This window comes from Macaca thibetana, chromosome 14, assembly GCF_024542745.1.
Source record: "Macaca thibetana thibetana isolate TM-01 chromosome 14, ASM2454274v1, whole genome shotgun sequence".
Taxonomy (NCBI): Eukaryota; Metazoa; Chordata; class Mammalia; order Primates; family Cercopithecidae; genus Macaca; species Macaca thibetana.
The window spans coordinates 110,390,622-110,415,705 of record NC_065591.1 but is presented as its reverse complement, the minus strand read 5'-3'; the positions used below and the strand labels follow the sequence as shown (position 1 = coordinate 110,415,705).

Sequence of the window (25,084 nt, the reverse complement as noted above, 5' to 3'; positions counted from 1 at the left end):
AGGCGGTGGCTGAAGGAGGCTGTGGGCCCAGGCATGGGGGGTACCTGGACATGTTGTCAGGGGAGCAGGCCGAGTTGCCCCCAGTGGAGATGCTGGTCTCCATGCTGTCAGAGCTCTCCAGACTCAGCGTATCGTAGGCGTGCTCACCCTCCTCCCCACGCTCCCGCCCCACAGGCAGGTGGTGTAGGATAGAGTGGTGCATGAGAGTGGGGAAGCCCGAGGGGCCCGCTGGGAAGGGGGCTGCCCCGTGCAGGGCATCCCACTGGCACTGTGCCTCAGCTGCCGCTTTCTGCTTCAGCTCAGCCAGTCGCCGCCGTTGCTCTTCAATCACCTGTTGTCCTGCAGGAGAGACAGATGGGAGTCACAGTGGGCTCCCCACCCAGCTAAGGAGCAGGCCAGTGGCAGCACCACACACAGAAGGAGGGGCAAGCAGGGAGAGGTTAACACAGAGCAGCCCCCTCTCCCCGCAGCTTCCCTAAGGCCCCTGCAGCTCCAGGCCTGGCTGCTCTGCCAATGCTTCAGTCGCCTGCACAACCGGCCACAGATGCAGAGTCTGGCTTCAGTGCTCTTTCGCATCCTGAGTCCACATAGGACACCAAACCTACCCAAATAGTGCCCAGGCAGCATGACAGCCAGCTGGCTCCAGCTCACAACCAAGGCCTAAGTAGGTCTAGGCAGGATGCATGCACCCACCCTGCCTGCTGGAGAAGGGAGAAAGAAGAGATGGCGGAAACCCCATGAGCACCCAGAATGCCAATGCAGACCCCCCTGCGATGCAGAAGCAAAAACAACAAACACGGGAAAGAAGGCAGGGGAGACACGGTAGAGCACAGCTGAGGGCAGAAGAGAGGTCAGCTGGAGGGGTGAGGCCAGCAGACACCCCAACCCAGCTCAGCCTGGGACCCTGCCTGCAGGCAGTGGGGACCTGGGCAGGACACATCATGCTGATGCCAGGGCAGGGGCTGCCTGGCCAAAGCAATGCCCTCTGTGACCAACGTTCTACCTGCTGGGTCGTCGGTTGGGAGGGGCTCGGCGGGAAGCGACTCGACTGGCGTGGGGGACCCCGGGCAGAGGGTACGGCAGAGACACAGAGTGGTAAGAGGAGAGAGAGGCACAGACATGGGCTTTCAAAACAACCAAATTGCACACAAGCAACAAGGACTCCTGGGTCCCCAGAGCCAATGTCTCAGGCAACCATTTCTAGAAGTAATCAAATCCATCCCCTGCCTCCAGAGAGGGCAATGTCTAACCCGACTCAGGTCAACAAGCAGTTCCCTTATTGGCTAGGCTCTCTAGGAAAGATGTCACAGTCCCCTAGGCCCTTAGTCTTCAGCCCTGAAGGCTTTAGATAAATATCCAGGAAGCTCTTCTTTAGGTACCCACTCCTCTAAATCCTTTCTGCTCTGGCCTAGATCCCAATGAAAGGAAAAACATCCTGTGAAAGGTATGAACATAGAGGAAGCATGGCAACTATCCAGGGTCCCCTCAGAAGAGCAGGTGGGCTGGCGGGGCAGTCACTCACCCTTCTGTTGCAGAGCTAGTTGGCGCTTGGTCTCGATGTCCTGCAGCGTGGCTGCCAGGTTTCGAGGAAGGCTGCCCGTGCCATTCTGGGTGAGTAGAGTGCTCTGCAGAGGAATGGAGAGTTTGGACCTGGGCTCAGAAGGCCCTCACCCCCATTCCCAAGGCTTTTATGGGTGGTCTTGGCCTCTCCCCAGCATGGCAGTCTCCATCCCTTGCCACATGTGCAGCCCCACCCACTGTCCTCAGACCTTTGGGGAGGGGCTACGCCCCAGGGTAGCCAAGCTGAGCTGGGAGGAGGAGGAGGAAGAGCCAGAGGAGGAGGGGAGGGGGCCGCTGCGGGTCCGGGGAAGGGGGCTAGTGGCCTCGCCATCCATCTTGGAGCGGTAAACCTGGAAAGAAAAGATAGTGCCCAGTGACTTCTGGCTCCCCCATTGGCCACCTCCCCCATGTCACCTAGTCTGGCTGTGATCTGACGTATCACTCTGGCACTAGGCCTCAGGCCTTCTGGTTCTGACAACAAGCCTCCTGAGCCAGCCCAATGGCCAGATGCTATTGGCAGCTGCCAATTCTCCTTTCCATGCTGTTCCTCCCTGGGCCAATCCCTAGCCCAACCCTGGGTCTAAGAAAAGACCTGTAAACAGACCCATGCAAGGATTTAATGTCAGTCAGGCAGGGTTGTGCAGGAGACCAACTAGAAACTGGGTTCCCTCTGGTCCTAGCTCAGTCACACACCTCCCTACTCTGGGCCTTGGCTTCCTTCTCTGCAAAAGAAGGGGGTAGGACTAGACTAAATAATGGCCAAGCTCCCCTACAGCACTAGCATGTGGTAAATATGGCCCTTAGCGTCACAAACCCTGACTTGGCATAAGCTCTGCTACTTCTTAGCTGTGTGGCCTTGGAAAGATTACTTATCTTCTCCATGCTCCAGTGTTTCACCTATAAAATGAGTTAACTTCATCTACCTCAAAGGCCTATGGTGATGATTAAGAGAATCAAAACATGTTAAAGTCTCTAACCAGCTGGGTACACAGTAGAAGTCTTATATGATCAAACTCTTCCCCAAGGAAACATGAAATTTTAGCTGAGGTCACAGTCTTACAGATACAGTGCCTTCACTCAACGGATGATCTTAAATGGTCAATGTCAGGCACTGCAGCAGGTCAGTGGAGGAAACCTAAGGAGAAGACTAGCCCAGCTCCCTTTCCCACCCCATGGTCAGTTGCTTGCTGCAGGTTCAGGTAGGCCCACGCCCTCCATGGCAACTCTGAGGAGGCTTGGGCTCTCACTTCAGAGTCTTTGCCCCTTGTTTTCTGCTTCCAAGTGTCACTGCTGGAGAAACCAGGAGAACAAGCAGAGAAACCAGGAGAACAGCAGTTCTCCCAGGACACACTAATTCCAGTTGCCACAGGCCCAAGAGCCTGTCAGGCCACCAGACTGGGTGAGAAGCTCTGGGTGTTGGGAGCTGCCAAGCATAGGCCAGACCCACAGCCTAGCTCAGCACAGGGCACTGAACAGATCCCAACCTGACCACAGCTCCAGAATCCCCTTCCACCAGACACTCAATCAGACAGTTTTAGGCTATGGAGGCTGGCCCTCTGGTTGCCCAAATGCTAGGATAGCTGCCCAAGGAGTGACCTTCTCAGGGCCCAGAGGTGCCCTCATTGCCCTGACTGGGCTGACACCTCCACTCAAGGTGGTACTGTGTGGCTGATGGATTGGCAGGAGGAATCAGAGTGGACAGGTGCAAAGGCTGGGGAGGATGGGCAGTGAAGGAGGGGTTACCTGCAGCTGACGGGAAGCTTTGGCGGGCAGAGGCGGGGGAGAAGAGTGAGGGGAGGCTGCAGTGGGGCCAGTCCCCAGCCCGGCCATCAGCTCCTGGTACCACTGCTCTAAGTCTACAGCAGGGAGCAGCAGCTTCTCCATCTGGAGGTGGGAATGGGGAGGGGAAAAGGGGACAGGAGGGGAAGGATGGAGAGGAAAGGCCAGGAAATAAAGGGAAAGGAAAAGGCAGGAGAAGGGAGAAAGAAGAAAGAAGAGGAAGAAGGAGGGGAAAGGTTAAAGGAAGGCCATATCAGGGAAATGGACAGGAAGGTGAAGGAAGAAGGGGAGGAAGGAAGGGAGAAAGGAGAGCATCAAGAAAAAGAAGAGAAAAACAGTGAGACAACAGTTGCCCTGAATGTACTAAGGGCAAAGAGAAACAGTCAGGGTACAACTTCCAGACCACAGACATGTGCTACACCAGCCATGAAACCAGCCACCAGACAGAGCCTGCAGGCACTGGGCACTCCCCTTGGGCTGGCCAAGAGCCAGGAGGCCAGGTGAGCAGGAGCAAAACACACACGGAGCACACCAGTCGTGGGTGGGGGTAGCAAGAACTCACAGACCACCAACCTTGGGTGAAGGCGTGATGGAAGCAAACGAGGAGGAGGGCAGCATGGGAGGAAGGCAGGTGGTGGGAACCAGGTCCCGGGAGGCGGAGGCCCAGGGAGAAAGGCCTGGCACAGGGGCTGGGGGCATGGGCGAGGTGTCCCGCATCACCTTTAGCTGCTCAAGCATCACGTACTTGGGGCAAGGCCAGATGCAGGAGGGAATATAAGAGGTTAATGGAGCTAGAATACATAAGATGGCCCTACCCACAGGGGAAGAGAGGGAAAGGACAGGAAGTACAGAGCCTGCAGCCTAGGAAAACCAGTCCTCTCAACTCGATGCCCTCATCCTAGAGCAGAAGGCCTGCCCCTTCCCAGGCCATAGGAGCTGAAGAAAGCTCCCAAGGCCCCAGGGAAGAAAAGAAACCACTCCCAACCTCCCCTTATACAGGCTGCCCTTCTCCCTCTCTGTCGAACACAGATCCTTCTGTCCCCCCAGCTCTACCCAGGCCCAAGGGGGAATCTAGGCCATCCATAAAGAGGTCCTTGGGCATTGGTGGGCACCCTCAGTGGCTGGTACCTCACTGTCAGGCAGGGACTGGGCGAGCACACTGGGGGGGGTGGCAGAAGCATAGGGGTCCAAGCGGGAACACAGCTGGAAAACTTCTGCCAGGGTCACATATTCCTGGGGTGCCCAGTGGAAGGGGTAGAGGTGGGCAAAGAAAGGGGTTAACAGGGTTCAACAAGGTGCCCAACACCCCAAACTCCATGCCAGGCCACAGGGCCATCACTCCAGGTCAATACAAACTCCAAGGCAGGGGTAGGGTGCCTGCTATGCCCATAGATGGCTGCAAGGAGTGACAGAGACCAGAAAAGGGCAGCAGAACCAACAGTCTGAAGGCTCCTCCTGCCCCTCCACTCTTAGAGCCACCTTGGCATCCAGTCCTGCCCCAAGCAGACCCTGAAGGCCCATACCTGAATTCGCCCTGGGCTGGGGACAGGCAAAGAAGCCCACAGAAGGCCTTTTAAGAGTACACTGAGGATCAGAACCCAGCTCCCAGAGAACCCCCATCCCCAACAACCTGGCAGTCCCCAGTGGAGCACACACATGCAGCATTGGGCACCAGTCACACCATTCCCCAGGGTCCCCTCACACCCCATCAGCCCGGGCAGGAGCTAGAAACAGGTGGGGAAAGGTAGAGACATCACCACGGCCTGAGCAAGATGGGCTGTGAGAAAGAGGCCTTAGCAAGGAACAGCTAAAAGCCTAGCAGAAAAATGGGCCTACTGCCCAAGGTGAGTCCTTGGAAAGATGCCAACACATTCAACTGTGGGTTGGCAGAACAGGGACTGTCGTATTCATCACCTGTCCTTAGAAACTGAGCTTATCTGGGTGCTGGGAGCATGGTAGACTTCCACAATGCATGCTGAATCAAAGCGCAGGATCATAAGCCTGCCCTACCCAAGGCCCACCCAGGCCTAGCTCTAGAACCAGGTTGTCCTCTGGGGTCATGGAAAAGAAAAATGAGCCAGAGGGTCCAGCATGTTGTGAGAACTGATGAATGGCAAGCAGAATATAGGCAAATTAATATGCAATTCAATGGGCTGCCCAGGCACTCTATGGAATGGCGGCATGGCACACTCACACACACTCTCCCAAACTCTGGCCAGCCAAGAAACTATCACCACATGCCCTTCAGCTAAGCCCTGGGAGGAGCTGTAGGCAGGGGCTCAGCGGGCAGGCAGGCAGGCAGTGGGCAAAGCAGAGCACACAGTTAGCTGTGATTACCTCTTGTGCTTTGGGGCAGAGAAGAGTGGAAGCAGGTGGGGTTAAAGAGACAGAGGAGGCCCCAGCCTGAGAAGACCCTGGGAAAAGGCCCAGAGCCTTAGTCCCCAGCCCCATCTCTGAGGACTCGGAGATGAGCAGCTCAGCCTACAGAAAGGGGACACGGTGAGGGGCTGCATCCCTCACACTTGGCCCAGTTCCCCACCCCAGGCCTAAATTGTTTGTGTAGTGAGGCAGGGAGGGAGGGAACGAAGTTGGTAAACCAGATATGTTCTATTTGGAACTCACACACCAGACATACAGACTTGGGAAGAACCACTTAAGGGGCCTCAATATCCTCTTCTGAGACAAACGCCTAACTCAGGACTGAAGCCCAGGAGCCCCAGGATCAGCACTCCTATATCCACATGCTCCCCTTCAAGGTGAGTCCATCCAGCCCAGCCCCTACTAAGCCTCTGAGCTGTCTACGCACCCAACCCAGGCCCCTGAGTCCCCCCACATATATTCAGCCACCAAAAACAGGGAAATCAGTGGGCTCCTGGGAACTCCAAAGGCAACTAAACAGAGGCAGCTGGTGGCCATGGAAGATCAAATCCCAGAGCTTGGGGCCATCCCTCCTCAAATCTCTCCCATTCAGGGAGATGCCCCCATACAACCTCAGCCACTTGGGTGAAAGTGCTGTGTGTTACTCAGAGCCTCCCAGGACACCCCCTGGGCCTGAAGCTGGGGCTAACCCAATCATGATACCTCTTTGAGGGTCGATGTAGTCTTCGGGAAAGGCCTGCCCCCCGTGAGTGAGTGGTATCTCCTTTCCAGCACAGTCAGTTTCTCCTTCTCCTGCAAGCCCAGAATGGCAGAGAGTCAAAGAGGAGTGGGAGCCAGGAGATTGTGTGACAGGAGCCCTGTGCTCCACCCCAGCACGTTTGCACCCCAGCCCTTCTGCACTCCCCTCCCATTTACCCTACTCAAAATCCCCCAGCCCAACCCGAGGGACCCTACCTTTTGCAGCAGCTGTAAGGAGGCATTCTTGTCCCGGGCCAGGCGTTCTGACTCTTGCACGGCCTGAGCCCGGATCTGCCCAGCCTGACTGTCCAGGACGGCCAGGCGCTCCTAAAGGAGATGGGGTGGTTGATCAGGCCCTGGGCAGACAGGGCTGAGCTCAAGGTGAGAACTAGCTGGCTCTCCTGCCCAGAGACTCAAGGCTCAGGTGAAGGGGATCAACCAGCTCTTCTGCTTGGCCTCAACTCACCCTAAGAAAACACAGGCTGCCATGTGGGCTCCTTCCCTCAGGCCTTCCTCCCTCCCTAGACCAACGATCCCTGTGCCATTAGGCACACCACTCAGATCCTCTAACCTCCCTTCCCTTACCCCACAACCAATGGGTCCCAAAGCCCAGAGACACTCCATCTGCCTCATTCTCTCTGTCCCAACCCCACTTGCCACCACTCAAATCCAGGCCCTCTGCTTCCCTGGTCTGGACCTTCTCACCAGCCTCTGCTTCCACTCTCTCAACTTCCTGATTCACTCCACACTGTCACAAATGTCTTCCTAAGATGACTTTGAGGTTTGTTTGCTTATCTGAATTTTCTAATCTTTCTAAAAAGAAAAATTACTTTCTAAAAAGGAATATTACTTGAATATTACTTGAATAATTTTTTAAAAATCCACAAATAAGATCAGATCATGCCTCTCCTCAAAATCTTTCAGTGGCTCCTCATTACACACAGAAAAAAGCACAGACTCCTTACCAGGCATTCGGGGCTCCCAAACCCTTTGCAGCTCCCCTCCCTCCTACCGCCTCCATGTCCTCTCAGCTCAGCCACACTGTACACTCAGCTGTGTAGCTGTAAACTCTCAGGCCTTTCTTTTTTTTTTTTTTTGAGACGGAGTCTTGCTCTGTCGCCCAGGCTGGAGTGCAGTGGCCGGATCTCAGCTCACTGCAAGCTCCACCTCCCGGGTTCACGCCATTCTCCTGCCTCAGCCTCCCGAGTAGCTGGGACTACAGGCGTCCGCCACATCGCCCGGCTAGTTTTTTTTTGTTATTTTTTAGTAGAGACGGGGTTTCACCATGTTAGCCAGGATGGTCTCGATCTCCTGACCTCGTGATCCGCCCGTCTCGGCCTCCCAAAGTGCTGGGATTACAGGCTTGAGCCACCGCGCCCGGCCACTCTCAGGCCTTTCTTATGTCACTTCCTTAGGCCAGAAGAGCTGTCCCAATCTTCTCTACCTATCAAGAGCTTACTTATCATCTAAGATTAGACCAAATGCTACCTCCTCTCCAAAGCCTCCCTTGATTGCCACTCAATTTCTTTGCTCCTTCCTCTGTGCTCACATTCTTCTGTATCACCATCTGCCTCTATTATTGTTATTTGTGAATATATCTGTTACCACTACCACCACCCTGCCCCAAACATAAGATCCACATGGTCTTTTCTGTCTTTATACCCTCAATAGGGCTTTTAGAACAGTACCTGGCTCAACAATCATGTGCTAAAAGGAAATGAAAAGATAATAAGGGGGAAGGACGAGGGATAGGAAAAATGGGCTGGGTTAATCCCAGGAGGGCTTCCTGAAGAAGGCAGCCTTAAACCACTACCCTTAGGTGCAAATCATGGGAAAGGAAGAGTTAAAGAAGGATGATGTCCTAAATCTGGGGTCAGTCCAAAAGAAGACCAAAGTAGGCTGGCCGGGTGTTGTGGCTCACGCCTGTAATCTTAGCACTTTGGGAAGCTGAGGAGGCTGGATCACCTGAGGTTAGGAGTTTGAGATCAGCCTGGCCAACATGGTGAAATCCCATCGCTACCAAAAATACAAAAATTAGCCAGGTGTGGTTGGGGGCACCTGTAATCCTGGCTACTTGAGAGGCTGAGGCAGGAGAATTGCTTGAACCCGGGAGGTGGAGGTTGCAGTAAGCTGAGATACCATTGCACTCTGGCCTGGGTGACAACAGCGAGACTCTGTCTCAAAATCAACAACAACAACAAAGTAGGCTAGGCAGTAATCCTCACTGCAAGAGCCGCCATCTACTAAGAACCCATTAGGAGCCAGGAACTCTGCTAAATGTTTTGCATTTGTTATGTCATTTAATAAGCTCCCTTATGAGGCAGCTGCATTTATATCCATTTTATAGGTGAGAACACCAACATATTTAGAAGCTAAGATCTCTTAGCCAGCTAAGTGGTAGAGCAAGGACTAGAATCATCTATTGAACTCCCAGGCCAGTACTCTGAGCCACTCTGAATCAGAGTGGAAAGGGCAGGGGAGCACAGGGCACCAGGGTAGACAGAGCCTAGGTGGGACACTAGGGTCTGAGAATGAAAGCTGGATAAGGTTCCTAAGGAGGAGCATGGGGAAGAATGTGATACCCCAGGTCCCAGGGGTTTAGCTCCGGTTTCCCAGGAGCCAGCGTGGGTGTGGGAAGAGGAATCCACTACTGCCAAGCCCTCCCAACCTCCCTGGAGCTTATACTCACCAGAATCCCAAAGGGATGAGATTAGCTGATCTATAGCTCCCTACCTCCAGGAAGAAGGAGGAAGAGGCTAGAGAAGTGCCCACCCCTAGCCTCAGTGCAGTACGGTAGAAGGAACATGGGATTTGGGCCAACAGGCCTGGGTTCCAATTCTGACTCTGAAGCTTATATTATGGGAGGCTTTGGGCAAAATGTGTAGCTTCTCTTACTCCTAGTTTCCTTGTCTATAAAATGGGGATAATAGCACTTGTCTTGTGATACCATCCTAAGGACAGCATGAGGTAATCCAAGGAAGGCTCCCAGCAAGGTGCCTGACACACACTCATGTGCTTAGGTGTGTCAATTTTCTTCCTTCCATTCATCAGTCAGTGCATTTGTAAGACAGCAGCTCAGGGAGAGAAGCATGGGATCTGGACTCAAGGAAAGTCCAGCAGCTCCCCACTTACCACCAACCCCAGGCTAGCCAGCAAATCTTCTAAGTCGCCAATTTTAGACACCCCTCCCCAATCTCACCATGCTCACTTCCTCCATACTAACTCCAGTCAGGCATAATGTACATGCATGTGTGCATGTGCCTGGCCACAAGCTTCAGCCATAAGGGTGGAAGCTGCTTGAGCCATCCTCTCCAGTCCCTCTCTCACCTCTTCCCAACCCTTACTAACACATACCTCCTCCCAGCTTTACTCCCCACCCTCACACACAGGCACCTGCGCCACCATCCTGCGGTCTGGCTGAGATCAGGAGCAGACAATCACAGTATCTAGCTAGCGTGTCAGAGCCAACCAGGCCACAATACGCAATAACCCTTGTTTTACAGCTCGGCCAAGGCAGGACGGAGCCATGGCTGGAACCCAAATGAATGCCCTTTCTTTTTTTTTTTTTTTTGAGACGGAGTCTCGGAGTCTCGCTCTGTCGCCCGGGCTGGAGTGCAGTGGCTGGATCTCAGCTCACTGCAAGCTCCGCCTCCCGGGTTTACGCCATTCTCCTGCCTCAGCCTCCCGAGTAGCTGGGACTACAGGCGCCCGCCAACTCACCCGGCTAGTTTTTTGTATTTTTTTTTTTTTTTAGTAGGGACGGGGTTTCACCATGTTAGCCAGGATGGTCTCGATCTCCCGACCTCGTGATCCACCAGTCTTGGCCTCCCAAAGTGCTGGGATTACAGGCTTGAGCCACCGCGCCCGGCCATGAATGCCCTTTCTAGGGCCCCTAGCTGGCTCTAATATCCAGATCTCAAATCTTTCTGTGTGTTCCAGCACTTCCACCAGACAAGAGCTCTGCACGCACGGGGCAAACCTCCTCCTCCTCCATCTTTCACCTTCCTGACAGGCCAGTGCCAAGCTCTGAATGGGAGCAGAATCCACTTTCCACTGGAAGACCGAGGGGAGTCAGAGCTTAATAATAATAGCTATTCTTCACCGAGTGCTTACTACAATCACATCTTATTCTGTCTTTACATCTTAATTCTCATAACAACCTGTTATAATTCTCATTTTACAGACAAGGAAACCCAGGCACAACAGGCGAAGTTAACTTTTGTTAAGTCATTGGTATTCAAACCCAGGTCACAGGCCTCCAACAGCACGCAGCAGGGAACGGGGTGGGGCACACCTTCCTCTTGGTGATGCTGCGGAGCAGCTCAGCCTTGCTCCGGAGCAGCCCCTGACCGGCCAGCTCACGCTCCTCCTCCACGCGGCTCTCCCGCTCCAACTGCTGGAACTCCAAGTCCTCAAAGACCTTTGTCTCAGTCTCCAGGGCCTCTGCCTCCTTCAACGACAGTGACAAAGGGGGTTGGGTGGTGCTTGCAATGCCACTCTGCACCTGGAAGGCCAGGCCACAGGGACATGCGTTGTATGGGGCTGGACCCGGGGAAATTGGGTAGGAAACCTGCCTTCACCCAGCTCCCGCTGTACTTGGCCTTGCCCTTTCGCGGGCATCATGGCCTGGAGCGCTGACCCCCCAACCTTCCCGGTTCCCTCCAAGCCACAGCACCGACCCTGGTGTCCGGCAGGTACTGCAGGGGCCAGGTGGTCCCGTCCCACCGCTCTCCTCTCTTCCTTCTGGGGCGTGGCCCGCGGGGGCCGGGGGAGGGGGGGCGGTGGAACTGACCCTTCTCAGCTGCTCCTGTAACTGTTCCCGCACTGACTCGGGGCAGTTATCGAGCTGCGTCTGGAGCTCGGCGTAGAGCGCCTGGCGGGCCTCCAGGTGCCTCCGTCCCGCGGCCAGCTCCGCCCTCTCCTGGTCGGCGGGAGGGCGAGGGAGAGGGCGGGGCACAGGGGAGAAACAGAACACACACTCCTCAACTCCGGCCCGGCAGCGGCGGGAGGGGAGCGCGGGAGGGAGGCCAGGGCGGGACAGAATGGGGGTCGGCAATGGGGGTTGAGAGAAGAAAAAAGGCTGGAATCAAAGAGGAGAATAACCAGGTGAGGAGAAGAAAAGAGTAGAAAGGGAAAGTGAGGAGGGAAAGAGGTGAAGAGGCAGAGGGCCCGAGGCCAGGAGCTGAAGGGTAACACAGCAGTCAGAGGTGCAGGGGGTGGGGTAACACAGGCAGAGGTGTGGGGGCAGGGCACAGATTTTGGTCTCCTGGGGTCCCTTAAACTGAAATTGTTGGGTAGGTCCTGAGAAAAGGCCCTCTGTTTTCTCTCCAAACCAGTCAAGGCTGGTTCCGCATCACAGAATCGGAGCCTCCAGTTCTCATCCCTCCCCTTCTACCACAGCCCAGAGACCAAAATTTAACCCAGGGTAAAAAGTGATGGTGAAGGTTAAATCCAGGGTTGGGCGTGAATCAGGAGCTGAGGATGTTAAAGCAGTGTGGCAGAGTGGACCCCAGCCCAACACCCTTGGCCTCCCTCCCCTCCTGTCCAGGGTCAGGGTGGGGTGTTGGCCCTGCAGGCTGAACTTCAGGGATAAGGGCTGCAATTAGTTTGGGCTGTTGTCATGGTAGTAAGACTCCCAGGAGTGGGTACAGAGGGGGTGGACTGTTCTGTCTGGGGTGAGATGACACCTCTGAGGGCGGGAAGGGGGATGAGGGGAGGGTTTGGTGAGTCACCCCTCAAAGGACAGGCAGAGGAGAAACTGTGATTACTGATTCCAAAGTCAGAGTGGAGCCATGGGCTGGGGGCAGGGGAGGGAAGCCGAGTGAACCCTCCACACCACTGCCATCACTACCACCATCACCACCACCACCGTCACTACCACAGCCTCAAATAACTTCTTTCTTCCCCACAGAGAAAGTGAAATCCAGGCCTCCAAAACACTCCAGGTCAGCGGGAAATGAGATTAGGCAGGTTCCTTCTGAAATGCTGAGCTTTATCCCTGGGAGTGAGGCCCTGTGCTGAACCCAGTCACTCCCACCCCTCTACCCAACTCATCTACCCATCCCCAGAGAGGAGGACCTGATCAGGCCAGTTGCTGAGGTTTAGGTGCTTCCTCAGCCTTGGACTCAGGCTGTAAAATACCCTGTGTTATAGGTGGCTCGGGGTGAGGGGAAGAGTAGGGGCTACCCATTACCAACCTCTGATGGGTATCTGAATTTAGGAAGCCCCAGGGGAAAGCTAGGAAGGGTAGCCACTGTGTTGGCAGAGAAGTCCTGTTCAAGCCCTCCAAGACCATGCCCACAACTGGGCCTCCTTGCTCCTTGGCTCCAGAAGGCAGGCAAGGGAATAGGTGGAAGACAGCCTGGTCTGCTGTACAGGAAGCTGCCAGGAAGCTTCCTTGAGTTATCTTATGCTGTCCTCAGACAGTAGCCTAAGACAGCAGCCTAGGCATTTCCAATGGGAAGAACTTCAGTCTGAGCAGCGCCACAGCCAAGCATTTCCCCCACCCTTATACCCCTCCTGCCAATGCCCCCTTGAGTAAAGTTGAGCTACCAGTCCTCCTGCCAATTCCTTTCATATCAAAACTCTGGGGTCCCACACCAAGAAAAGAAGGAGGCAGCATTAGAGGGGAGAGGCCAGGGGCACGGAGGCACCCATTGAGTTAGTGCAAAAGCGGGCATGGCTCAGCCCTACCTGGGTGGCACTGGCAGTTAGGGGCATGCAGAAAGCCCAGGTCAGTGATTAGAAGGGGCGTTAGTGTAGGCCTAGTTGGCAAGCATGAAGTTAATTTGGCACAGAATTTGGGAGTGTGGTTTTGGGGGCCAGAGCCAAAGCTCCAAAAAAAAACAAAAAAAAACCAACGGGTCAAAGAATTTTTAAGATCCTCAAAATTGAGGGCAAGAGGAAGAAACTCAAAAAATCCAGAAGGAAAATTAAATTATTGGAAAAATACTGTCAGATCCAGAAATAGATGACCCCTCTCCACTTCAGAGCTTTTGGCACGGTGTTGGCCATCCGGGAGTGGCCCCTGCAGGCTGGCACGAAATCTGAAAGGGGCAGGGGCAGGAGCTAGGGTCACCTGGGACAGGAGGCTGCAGATCCTAAAGGCTCAAGGGAAGCAGAGGCCCGAGGGTCATCTCCCAAAGATCACAATGTAAGCACTTGTGGCATGCTTGGAGGGAGATGTTCTCCAGATGGTGGGACCCAAACTTGAATCACTCCCCAGTGTCAGTCCCTCGGGCTGTGCTCACTGCCCAAGAAGGGGCTTTGGCACTTCCTAGAAGGGCCTTAAAGGGCCTAGGATGGCAGGCACCCAGAGGTAGCACACAGACCCAAACAGAGGAGACCCCAGACACCAGCCCAGCCCCTGGCAGTGCCCTCCAAGCTGGTACCTTCCACAGAGGAGGACAAGTCACCCTGTCCCTGGAAGGCCACAGAGACCACTTGTACTGCAGAATGGATGATGAGGTGAGGGGTGCAGGGCCCCAGAGAAGACGTTTCTCCTCTCCCAGGCCACTGGTACCCAGCACTAAGCTGGGCCAGGTGTGGGTTACCTTGTCCCTCTCCTTCTGGATGCCTGTCTCCAAGGCCACCAGCTTCTCCTGCAGTTGATCCACTGCCTTCTGCTCCTTCTGCAGCAGTGCCCGCTCTGCCTCCCTCTCTCCCTGCAGCAGTGCTCGCTCCATTTCGGCCTGGGGGCAGACACCAGGGTCCCCATCAAAGCAGATGACTGTGGCCCCTCTCTGGGGCCTTCAGTTGGCCTAGGGAAGAGTCTAGCTAGGGCCTTCATGGCTCACCTCTCGGGCTGACTCCTGCAGCTGCTGCTCTAGCTCCTTCACACGGACCTTGAGCTGTTCCACGTGCCCCAGCACCTGAGCCCGCTCCTCTTCCAGGGCTAGCACCTCTCCCTGGAGCTTGGTGCTAGGTGTGTCTTCGTGCTGGAGGGGAGGGAAGCTATCAACTGAGGAAGCCTAGAGCTTTTTGGAGTCAGACCAAGAAAATGGATCACCTGTTCCTCCACGCACTTGCTGAGGAATAGTTGGACTGAGACAGGAGGCTAATTCCCTGCCCCCCCCACCCCTACCTTTGAGGGAGCAATAAGGGCTCTGCTGAAGATAATAAAGATTTACCACTGAGTGCCAGGCCTGGGTGGAGCCCCATGGAAAGGCAGGTCATAAAGCATATTTATAGCTTGGGAAGCTCATCAACACCTCCCTTCTCTTCCTTGTCTCATTTCTGCACCTCTGCTCTCGAATCTCTTCCCAAACTTGATCCTTCTCCTCACTGGACCTTGGCATTCAATACACTAGCCTCTTCTGCCCCCAGCAGGTCCAACCTCAGCCTCTTTGTCTTGCCTACCCCTCCATCTCACCTCCTGCTGGGTGCTCTCAGTGCTGCTGCACTCCTCCTTGAGATTTTCCTCATCTGAGCGCTCCATACTCTCCCACAGGCGTTGGGTGGCAATTCCAGGCTCCTCGATGCTCCGCCCAGAGGCCCCTGCAAGGCCTCGTGAGGGCCTCCGGCCTGCCAGTGCCAATGCTACAGTGGCCTCCCCAATGCTGGGGAGCTCCCCGGCCTCAGATCCCCCATCAGCCCGGCTGTATTCGGCACACAGGTTCAGGATGGTCTCCAGGCGCTGGCGTTCCTGGGGAGGATGGACAGAGCAGGACATGAAGGGGAGGAAGCTGAGCCCTGGTGGGGATAGCGCCAGGTTCAGTATCCTGTCAGGAGGGAGAGCAAGGTTACTGGTGGCTAGGTCATCAGTGTCAAGTCAGGAGATGCCTGACTCCAAGACCTGGGGGAGGCAGAGGGAAATAGGGTGCCCCAGAAGTGGGCAGGAAGAACCAGGCTGTTGTGCCACCTGTCCACATTGGCACAACAGCCTGGTTCTTCCTGCCCACTTCTGGGGCAGCCCCTTCCGTCTTCCTGTTCCTTTCTTTTTTCTTTTTTTTTTTTTTTTTTGAGACGGAGTCTCGCTGTGTCGCCCAGGCTGGAGTGCAGTGGCCGGATCTCAGCTCACTGCAAGCTCTGCCTCCCGGGTTTTTACGCCATTCTCCTGCCTCAGCCTCCCGAGTAGCAGGGACTACAGGCGCCCGCCACCTCGCCCGGCTAGTTTTTTGTATTTTTTAGTAGAGACGGGGTTTCACCGTGTTAGCCAGGATGGTCTCGAACTCCTGACCTCGTGATCCGCCCGTCTCGGCCTCCCAAAGTGCTGGGATTACAGGCTTGAGCCACCGCGCCCGGCCTCCTTTCTTTTTTCAATCTACCCCAGGACAGGGCTTCCTCATGGACACAAAGGAACACACCAAACACATACGGAAACATATTGTTAAGTAGACTCAGACCACAATGAGACACAGATAAACTCGGGTGCTCGTCCTAACGCAGGTACACACAGAACTACAGACATGAGGACACACACTGACACACCAGCATTGATGCACAGGCACACAAGGACACAATATGTGCCCTGGACTTGCATTAATAAGCAGGTACAAAGACACCAGCCCTGACATGCACAAATGCACACTGATGCACACTCACAGATAAACACAGTCTAGCATACAGACAGGTGGGCACGTATGCAGACAGACAGGGCTGGAAAACAGACCCACAAGCCCACAGGGACCAGACACCCAACCACCCAACCATGGAGAAGAGGTAAACCAAGGACATGGCCCTCTGTCCCCACCTCAGCTCTAAGTTACCTTCAGGCAGCCCTTGGCTGTTTATCAGCAGGATGGGCTGCTACCAGTCCTTGAATGCCCAGGCCCATGAGTGAGTACTCCCATGGCCCTACCACTTCATCCACCCCTCTCCACATACACACCCACCCAGATACAGTCACCTCTCAGGGGCCTAGGAAGTAAAGGAGGGATGATACAATCGCATTCCTGGTCTTTGTCGCCTTCTCCTGCAGGCCTATCTATAGGCCTGAAGCCTGGCTTGTGAGGCTCCCATGGCTCTCTAGGGTCCCTAGATCTCCTCAAGTGTCTCTCACCACTTACATTTTGGCCATGAACCCAAACCGCAGGAAGTGGAGAGAAGGCTGGAGAGGCGTTCTCATACACTTACCCAGCTTCCCTCCTGTTGCTTGCCCAGTTCCATGGCAAAAAAAAAAAAAAAAAAAAAAAGGAACAGAGCCTCGGCACCTGGGAGGCTGGGCCAGTGCCTCCGCCCCTGCCCCAGGACTCAGATAAGCAGCCTGGTTGCAGTGGGAGGGGCAGGGCGGGCAGCCTCCAAGACTTAAAGTGGCAGGTGAGGCAGGTCAGGACTAGTGGTAAGATGTGTGCTTATGTGTGGGAATAGGGTTGGGGAGACTGATGGAGTAGTTGGGGCAGACTGTGCCTGCCACTCTGCCTGTGCCAGGCTTACTGCCCCCTCTCCAGGATGAGACCCCAGCTTAGAATGGCCATGCATTCCCATCTAGACCAATGCAAAAACAGTGAAGAGAAGATGCAGCAGGCCGGGCGCGGTGGCTCAAGCCTGTAATCCCAGCACTTTGGGAGGCCGAGACGGGCGGATCACGAGGTCAGGAGATTGAGACCATCCTGGCTAACACGGTGAAACCCCATCTCTACTAAAAAAATACAAAAAGACTAGCCAGGCGTGGTGGCGGGCGCCTGTAGTCCCAGCTACTCAGGAGGCTGAGGCAGGAGAATGGCGTAAACCCGGGAGGCGGAGCTTGCAGTGAGCTGAGATCTGGCCACTGCACTCCAGCCTGGGTGACAGAGCGAGACTCCGTCTCAAAAAAAAAAAAAAAAAAAAAAAAAGAGAAGATGCAGCAAAGGAAAAGACGGAATCTGCCTCATCTCACCCCCATCCAACACAAACACACAATCCTATACCCTCATCCAAAACTGTCCCAACCTCTTCCAAAAGCATCTCCAGATGCTTCAGTTCTGGTTCTCATCAGTTCTGATTCTCCTCCTCAAACCAGTCCCAGGGTTCCTGCTCACCTCCCAAAGAACCCTGTTCTGCTTGCAAGGACAGAGGGCAGAATCCATTCTTCTGTACATGGGCTCGACTGTGTACACACCAGCCAGAGCCCCTTAAGCTCCCTGAGTTATCTGGGGAATCCTGGCCCCGACCCAGCTCAGATGCCATCTCCAGGACAGCTGCCTAGAGCCACACCCGGCCCCTGCACACACCCACACGCATGCACACGGACGCACACAGTCACAATTACAGAGGCTGGCTAACGGTCAGGCCAGGGTTGCCTATCCTGCTCTGTCCTTCTTCCCTGCCACCCACACTCCTAGATGATACTGCCTGGGCCAGGGTGAGCAGCTCCCACCCACTTGTAGACGCCAAAGAGAAGCAAAAAAGGACAAGGTACTTTTCTAAAAAAAAGTCTTAGAGTCAGGAGACTTGGGTTCCAATTCCAGCTCTGCCAGAACTTGCTGTGTGACCTTGGACAAAGCCATTCCCCTCTCTGAGCTTCAGCCTACTCAACCTACTTCAACTTGCTTCTCAAACTGGGAGGTTCAAGGTCTTACCATACCTGTGGTATGTTTTCCTAGAGCTTCACTGTGCTTGAGTAAACAATGTGAAATTTAATTTATACATTAAAACAAATGCTATGTTGAATAAATGCAAAATTAGCACGAATTTAAAATAAAGCCTTAGAAATTTCAAAAGAATTTCTTCTTCAGGGCACCAGAACCATAAGATATTGATCACTAAAGTGTATCCTGGAGGTGGGGAACCTTGAGAAGCCCAAGCCCTGTTTGAGGGCCCCTCCCGCTCTGCCAGCTGGCCTGCTCGAGCCCTGGCAGAGACTCTGCCATGGACAGTGGCAAGCCTCCCTGGCACCTGCTCACCAGCCTCTCCATCTCCTGTTCCCGGAGCCGCTCTTGGCGCTGTCGCCGGTGGTACTCCAGGAGGTCGTCCTCATTGTCACTGATCTCTGTGATGCTATTTTTCCGCTCCCTTGTGACAGGCACCCGCAAGTCCCCACTGGAGAGCTTCCTCTGGACACAGGGACTTTGGCAGGGTGAAGCCCCAGTAAGAGAGCCCAGACTGTAGGCTGGGCTCAGCCTGCCACTGAAGCTGCCCTTGTGGGGTGCCAGAGACTCACCCAGTGTGGGTGAGGGGCTCCGTGTCCTACGGCCTCGTGCCCCCAGCGTCAGGGAGAAGTCCTCTGGTGAAGCCCCATGGGCTGCCCAGCGCCGGGGCCGAGGACTCTCTGCCACTTCCCTGCTTAGCTTGGGATCTGGGGTGGTCCGGGTGGGCAGTGGGGAGAGGGCTCGCCGGGACAGAGATGGACTTAAGGGGGGTAGTTCTCGCATACTGTCCAGGCCCCGCCGGCCCAGGCGGGGACTCTCAGGAGGCTGCAGGGTACGGGTGGCTAACCCATCTGAAAATGTTCGGCCCACCAGTTGGCGTGAGGGACTAGTTGTTAGCACCCGCTCACTGCCTGGAGGCTCACGGAAAGGGCTGGGAGGGCGGTCCTGGAGTGTGCCAATCTTGTTTCGGGGAGCAGGGACTGGAGGCTGGAACTTAGGGCTGCCAGGAATGTTGGTGGGTTGACTGAGAGCACCAGAAGCTGGGTATTCACTCAGGCTGATGGCCACCACAGGCAGCTGCCCACCCAGCCGGGGGCTCTCAGTGGCTCTCCGGGCCTCCGCCAACACAGTAGCTGCAGGGCTGTCTGTTAGCAGACCCCGGAGGCCAGGGCTGGGAGGCCTCTCATGGCCCCCTTTCCTGCTCAGCCGAGGACTCTCAGAGCGAGCACCACTTGGGCGGGACTGTGGGGGCTGCAGGGCCAGATGGTAGCTGGAGGAACGGGCAGGTACCAGCGGGGGCACAGAAGGTCCTGGCTCTTGCCCACTGGGTGAGTGACTGGCACAGCTTCCACTGCTGGCTGGTGAGGAGAGTGGAGAGAAGGCTGGAGAGGTGTTCTCATAGCTGGATCCCACAGACATGGCACCAGGGCTGGTTGGGGGAGACAGCAGGTAGCGCCCACCATTAGCCATCGGCGACAGTGGAGAGGTTGTGGCAGGCTTCTTGCCAGCAGCTCCAGGCTCCTCTAGCACCAGTGAGTCCATGATCTCTTGCAGGTCCTTCTCAATAGAGCTCACCAGGGAACTGTGGCTGGCACAGGCCGAGGGTCCCCGTGTTGCAGGCTGTGGGGTGTGGTTCCCATTTACCAGACTTTCTGATTCTGCTGGAGGGAAATGCAAAGGTCTTTGACTTTGGGGAGCTGCATATGCATAAGAGCCAGGGCACTAGCCTACTTCCTCCTAGCACAGTGAGACTAACAGAGCTCTGGAGAAGAAGCCAGGAGATCTGGTTCTGGTACCACCTAGCTCTGCCACTGACCTGCTATGCAACCTTAGCCAAGTCACTTGTCCTCAGTTTCTCCTTCTGTAAAGGAAGGGAATTGGCAGGGCCTTCCTGCCTGTGACTTAAAACAGTTAACAGTGATAGGCACTCGGCCGGGCGCGGTGGCTCACGCCTATAATCCCAGCACTTTGGGAGGCTGAGACGGGCGGATCACGAGGTCAGGAGATCGAGACCATCCTGGCTAACACGGTGAAACCCCGTCTCTACTAAAAAAAAATACAAAAAACTAGCCGGGCGTGGTGGCGGCGCCTGTAGTCCCATCTACTCGGGAGGCTGAGGCAGGAGAATGGCGGGAACCCGGGAGGCGGAGCTTGCAGTGAGCTGAGATCCGGCCACCGCACTCCAGCCTGGGCGGCAGAGCAAGACTCCGTCTCAAAAAAAAAAAAAAAAAAAAAAAAAAAAGTGATAGGCACTCTAAGCCTATTGTTGTCAATTCACCCCAAGACTAGACTCCTCCAATCTATATCCTATATCCCTCCTCAAGAAGGGCAGGTAAGCCAGGCACAGTGGCTCACACCTGTAATCCCAACATTTGGGGAGGCCGAGGTGGGCAGATCACTTGAGGACAGGAGTTCAAGACCAGCCTGGCCAACATGGTGAAACCCCACCTCTACTAAAAATACAAAAAATTAGCTGGGTATGGTAGCACACGTCTGTAATTCCAACTACTCAGGAGGCTGAGGTACGAGAATCACTTGAACCCAGGAGGTTGCATTGAGCTGAGATCACTCCTGCCTCCTGGGTGACACAGCAAACTGTCTCAAAAAAAAAAAAAAAAAAGAAGAGGCCAGGCATGGTGGCTCACACCTGTAATCCCAGCACTTTGTGAGGCTGAAGTGGATGTATCACCTGAGGTCAGGAGTTCGAGACCAGCCTTGCCAATATGGTGAAACCCCATCTCTACTAAAAATAAAAAATTAGCCAGGTGTGGTGAAACGCACCTGTAGTCCCAGCTACTTGGGAGGCTGAGGCAGGAGAATCACTTGAACCCAGGAGGTGGAGGTTGCAGTGAGCCGAGATCGCATCACTGCACTCTAGCCTGGGCGACAGAGTGAGGCTCCATCTCAAAACAAAAAAAAAGAAAAGGCTGGGTGCGGTGGCTCAAGCCTGTAATCCCAGCACTTTGGGAGGCCGAGACGGGCGGATCACGAGGTCAGGAGATCGAGACCATCCTGGCTAACACAGTGAAACGCCGTCTCTACTAAAACATACAAAAAACTAGCTGGGCGAGGTGGCGGGCGCCTGTAGTCCCAGCTATGCGGGAGGCTGAGGCAGGAGAATGGCGTGAACCTGGGAGGCAGAGCGTGCAGTGAGCTGAGATCCGGCCACTGCACTCTAGCCTGGGTGACAAAGCGAGACTCCGTCTCAAAAAAAAAAAAAAAAAGAAAAGAAAAAAGGGCATTATAAAAAGAAGATGGGCACCTGCTGCAGAGCTGGCCAGAAGTTCCAGGGGCTCCTAGTCTAATAGTACGTCAGGGCCTCCCACCATAGGAACCAGAGGCCCAGGATTAAAAAAAAAAAAAAAAAAAAAAAGAAAAAGCCTCCAGGGCTGGGCGAAGGGTGTGTCTTCATCCAATCAGAGGTAGGGGAGGGAGCTGGTGCTAATGGCTGGTTCCTGGAAGCCAGGCTGCCAGCAAGGAGGTGAAGCTCAGTGCCTCCAATTATCCCATTAAGCCATGCCAGCAAGAGCCTACTTTTGCCATGCCTCAGCCCTAGTCAACCATACAGGAGTCCCTGGAACCACTGCCCCAAACAGCTAAGGGAGTGACATGACAAGGCTGGGGTGAGGGCAGGGTAAAATTAACTAGGGAGTAGACTGGGAAACCAGGCTTCTGAGCCCCCAGAGGACTGGAAAAGATTGAGGGTGGGGAGAAGAGAAGAGAAAGACTTTGCAAGACTGAGTCTGGGTCCAAAATTATGGGGACTGTGTGGGATATAGTCAGAGGGGTTGCCATGGATACTGGTAATCCCAGTGACCACTCACCTTTCTTCAGGTCCCCAGGCTATCCACTTAGGCTGCTGCTACCACCCCCCTAGGTGTACCTGACATCCATGTCCATCTGTCACCTGTCACCCCATAGCCATCTAAATGCCAGCGCAAAGTCTGAGATGGTAGACCCAATAATAGCCTCCTGGTCTGCACCCCATCCCCTATGCAGCTGGGCTGAGGGGGCCTGTGTTGGTTCCCCAGAACAATCACCAATTCTTTTCTGGGGATCAATAATTCACACACAAAATACAGCTGCTCCACTGAGTCATCAGCGGGCAAGGCATAGAGTGAGGGTTGGGCGAGGCCCAAGGACATGATCCCCACCACAGCTTACAGGGAGTTCAACCTAATGCTTCCTTCTGCCCCTCAGGACACCCTAGAGGGTGAGGCTCCCTGTGGTGACACAAGTGGGCCAGAGTTCCAGACACTGAGTGGCAACCTCCAGGGCAGTGGGGTACAAGCTGGCAGAGCCCGCCATCCCTTAAGACACATAATTTCCCAGTTTTACCTAAGCAGCACTGCCTTGGTTAGCTCTCGGTGGTCCCACTGCCTGGCATTCTCCACCAGCCCATGGCCGGTGGCAGTGAGCCCAGACCTTAGGTATTGTCTTGCCCTAACACTCCAAGTGTGGCTGAAATGAGCAAGGAGGACTGCTGAAGGAACACCACCAACCCAGCCCCCTGTGCCCCCCCCCCACTCTGGTACCTACCAGGAACAGGGCTGTAGGGGGGCCCAGGGGCTCGGCCCCCTGCTGGAATCATGCTTTTCATCCACTTGGCTTCAGCCGGGTGGTTAAAGCGAAGGAAGGTGGACTGACCCAGGCACAACATGCAGCCTGCAGAGAAAGCAAACACTTGAATACCGGGTGTGGTGGCTCACACCTGTAATCCCAACACTTTCAGAGGCAGAGGCAAGTGGATCACCTGAGGTCAGGAGTTCGAGACCAGCCTGGCCAATGTGGTGAAATCCCATCTCTACTAAAGATACAAAAAATACAAAAATTAGCCAGGTGTGGTGGTGGGTGCCTGTGGTCTCAGCTACTCAGGAGGCTGAGGCCAGAGAATTGCTTGAACCCAGGAGGCAAAGGCTGCAGTGAGCTGAGATCACGCCACTGCACTCCAGCCTGGGTGACAGAGCAAAACTCCGTCACACACAGACACACACACACACACAAAAATGTTCAGCGAACACCGACACCCCTGTCCCCCAACCCCAACCTGTATGCATGATCCATCTATCTGCCCCTTGGGGAGAAGGGTAGAAGAGTCAGTCTGAGAGGCAGCAACTTCCAGGGTCACACAAAAAAGCTCTGAGATAGGGAACAAGGGGAGAAACCATAGATCAGTCCGATGACCTGGGGGGGTCCTGAATTTGCTCCCACTCTTTATTGTTTTGTGACCTTAGGAGAGCTGTGTGCTGCAAGTCTAGGGAGCGATCACCACCTTTCTTTCTGACTAAGCACCTTCTGCATGCTCCCTGGTCTCCCCTGGCATCAGGCCAAGACTAGGCCACTGGGCCCGGCCTCAGCCAAGCACATTCCCGGGCAGTAGACACAAGCCCAGTCCTGCCCAGGAAGTGTGAGCACCTGGAGGGGGAGGGCATGTGGGAGCTGGAAAATGTAGCCAGGGGCACCAGGAGTGTGCACAGTGGCAGGTGTGCCCACAGGCATCTAAGTGTAGCTGGCAGAACTCCACCTCCCAGCCACACCAGGTGCTGGCGGGCTCCCGCAGAAGATACTATATTGGGAGAAGCCAGAGCCCTGTTGCTCTCTACCACCAATCCTTCCAATTTGTCCACACCCCTGGCCCCCGGTCTCAGCCTTGTGTCTACCCAATCTGGTGCCACTTGGCACCCCAAGCTTCACGTCAGTCTAAGACTGGCAGAGGAGTCTACATTCCTGGACGCTGAGACAGTTCAGCTCAGGCAGGCCACAAGGGCAAGGGGCATCCCAGGCCACGTGGGTACCTTGGCAGGTCCCTAACTAAGAAGCTCAGGAGCCTGTTCCTGGGATCCTGGGCATTGCTTGGGTTGGGGGTTTAGTAGGCTGAGAAGCCCATGGCAGATAACCATAGTGGATAAAGCCACTCACTATCCTGGCATACACAAAGGCCCTCCCAGGTAGCCAGACACCAACAATTCTAAAGGATAGAGAGGGAGCCTTCCCTGCCAAGTCACCAGTCAGAGAAGAGGATCCCACAGTATTCATAACTGGAATAAATGATAGCCAACCACACTGTCCACATAATTACAACCACAGCTGTTTCAGAAAGAGCCCTGTCAAGCCCCTCCCCCTCCTTTTAGCCATTTAACAAGCTTATTAGTGATGAGTTCACAGGGTCTAGACAGACCCACTCAATCCAGGGTCATGGGTGGTGGGGATCAAGAGCCTGACCACACAATCCAGGCCGGGAAGGAGGTGGGGAGTCTGAGTGGATTCCAGTCCAGCAGTGCCAGGCCCACCCAAGTAGGATGTAGGCATCTAGGGATCCTTCGGTTGGGCCCCTATAGCTGTGTGTTTTCTGCCCCCTCCTCAGCCCTTCACTCTCCCCCACATAAGGGGGTGTGGCCATGCTGCCTCTGGGCTATAAATAGTGATGCCAGGCACCAGAGCTGGATCCGTATTAATAGAGCAGGCAGGAGGGCAGCAGGACTGAGAGCAACCCAGCTCCTGCCCAAATTAACTTTCTATTTGCATGCAGAAGCTTCAGGCATTGCCCCAGTGCTGGCCCCTACAGCCCCTAGGGGTCTGGCCGGCCTGTTTCTGGGAAGAAGCCTCCTCTCTGCCCACTCCCACCCCACACCCCCAAAGGCCAGCCCTTTCAGGGAGCCCAGGAACCCCTGCCCATCCTGCCAAAGTCATGGTCAGTGTCCCCCATGCCCAGAGGGGATCAGGGTCCAGCTGTGTGCAGGTGGGTGGAGGAGCTGCACATCTGGAGGGGAAAAACTAGGCGAAGGAGAGGGTGAATCCTATCTGTGAGAGATGCAGAGGAGAAACACCAACACAAACAGGCTCACACTCATACACACTCATAGTAACACAACAGACTCATGGGCGTACATGCTCACACACTCTCAGAGCTACTGTCACTGCCCCCCTGGTCACACAAATAGAGTGGACTGGCCAAAGGGAGACCGAGTGAAGGGAATATGGGAGGAAGGGCCTTGGTCCTTCCTATCAGAGACCCTCCTTGGCCATAAGGTAGACTCCCCTCATTCTGACCAGGACCCTTTAACCTCATCTGAGGGAAGTGAGTCCTAAGGAGGGGACTGCCGGAGCGCTGGGGAAGATAA

General features: G+C 54.9%; 1 protein-coding gene across 26 annotated transcripts in view; it reads right to left on the bottom strand.

The window, feature by feature from the left end:
- PHLDB1 (pleckstrin homology like domain family B member 1) overlaps positions 1-25,084 on the bottom strand; it is a 53,627-nt gene that overhangs the window by 13,960 nt on the left and 14,583 nt on the right. For 5 of the 26 annotated variants that reach the window (XM_050758366.1, XM_050758365.1, XM_050758359.1 and 2 more), the window contains 16 exons: positions 22,503-22,628; positions 18,279-19,624; positions 14,828-15,100; positions 14,253-14,393; positions 14,010-14,147; positions 11,249-11,377; positions 10,751-10,906; positions 6,673-6,783; positions 6,421-6,510; positions 5,677-5,820; positions 3,913-4,083; positions 3,304-3,444; positions 1,770-1,910; positions 1,523-1,625; positions 1,004-1,048; positions 45-339 (listed from right to left, as the gene is read on the bottom strand). In XM_050758366.1, coding sequence (XP_050614323.1) covers positions 45-339; positions 1,004-1,048; positions 1,523-1,625; positions 1,770-1,910; positions 3,304-3,444; positions 3,913-4,083; positions 5,677-5,820; positions 6,421-6,510; positions 6,673-6,783; positions 10,751-10,906; positions 11,249-11,377; positions 14,010-14,147; positions 14,253-14,393; positions 14,828-15,100; positions 18,279-19,624; positions 22,503-22,628 — 3,550 coding nt within the window. Of the gene's footprint in view, positions 1-44; positions 340-1,003; positions 1,049-1,522; positions 1,626-1,769; positions 1,911-3,303; positions 3,445-3,912; positions 4,084-4,467; positions 4,573-5,676; positions 5,821-6,420; positions 6,511-6,672; positions 6,784-10,750; positions 10,907-11,248; positions 11,378-14,009; positions 14,148-14,252; positions 14,394-14,827; positions 15,101-18,278; positions 19,625-22,502; positions 22,629-25,084 lie in introns of all 26 variants that reach the window. The other 21 variants (XM_050758360.1, XM_050758375.1, XM_050758364.1 and 18 more) reach the window with 14 other exon arrangements.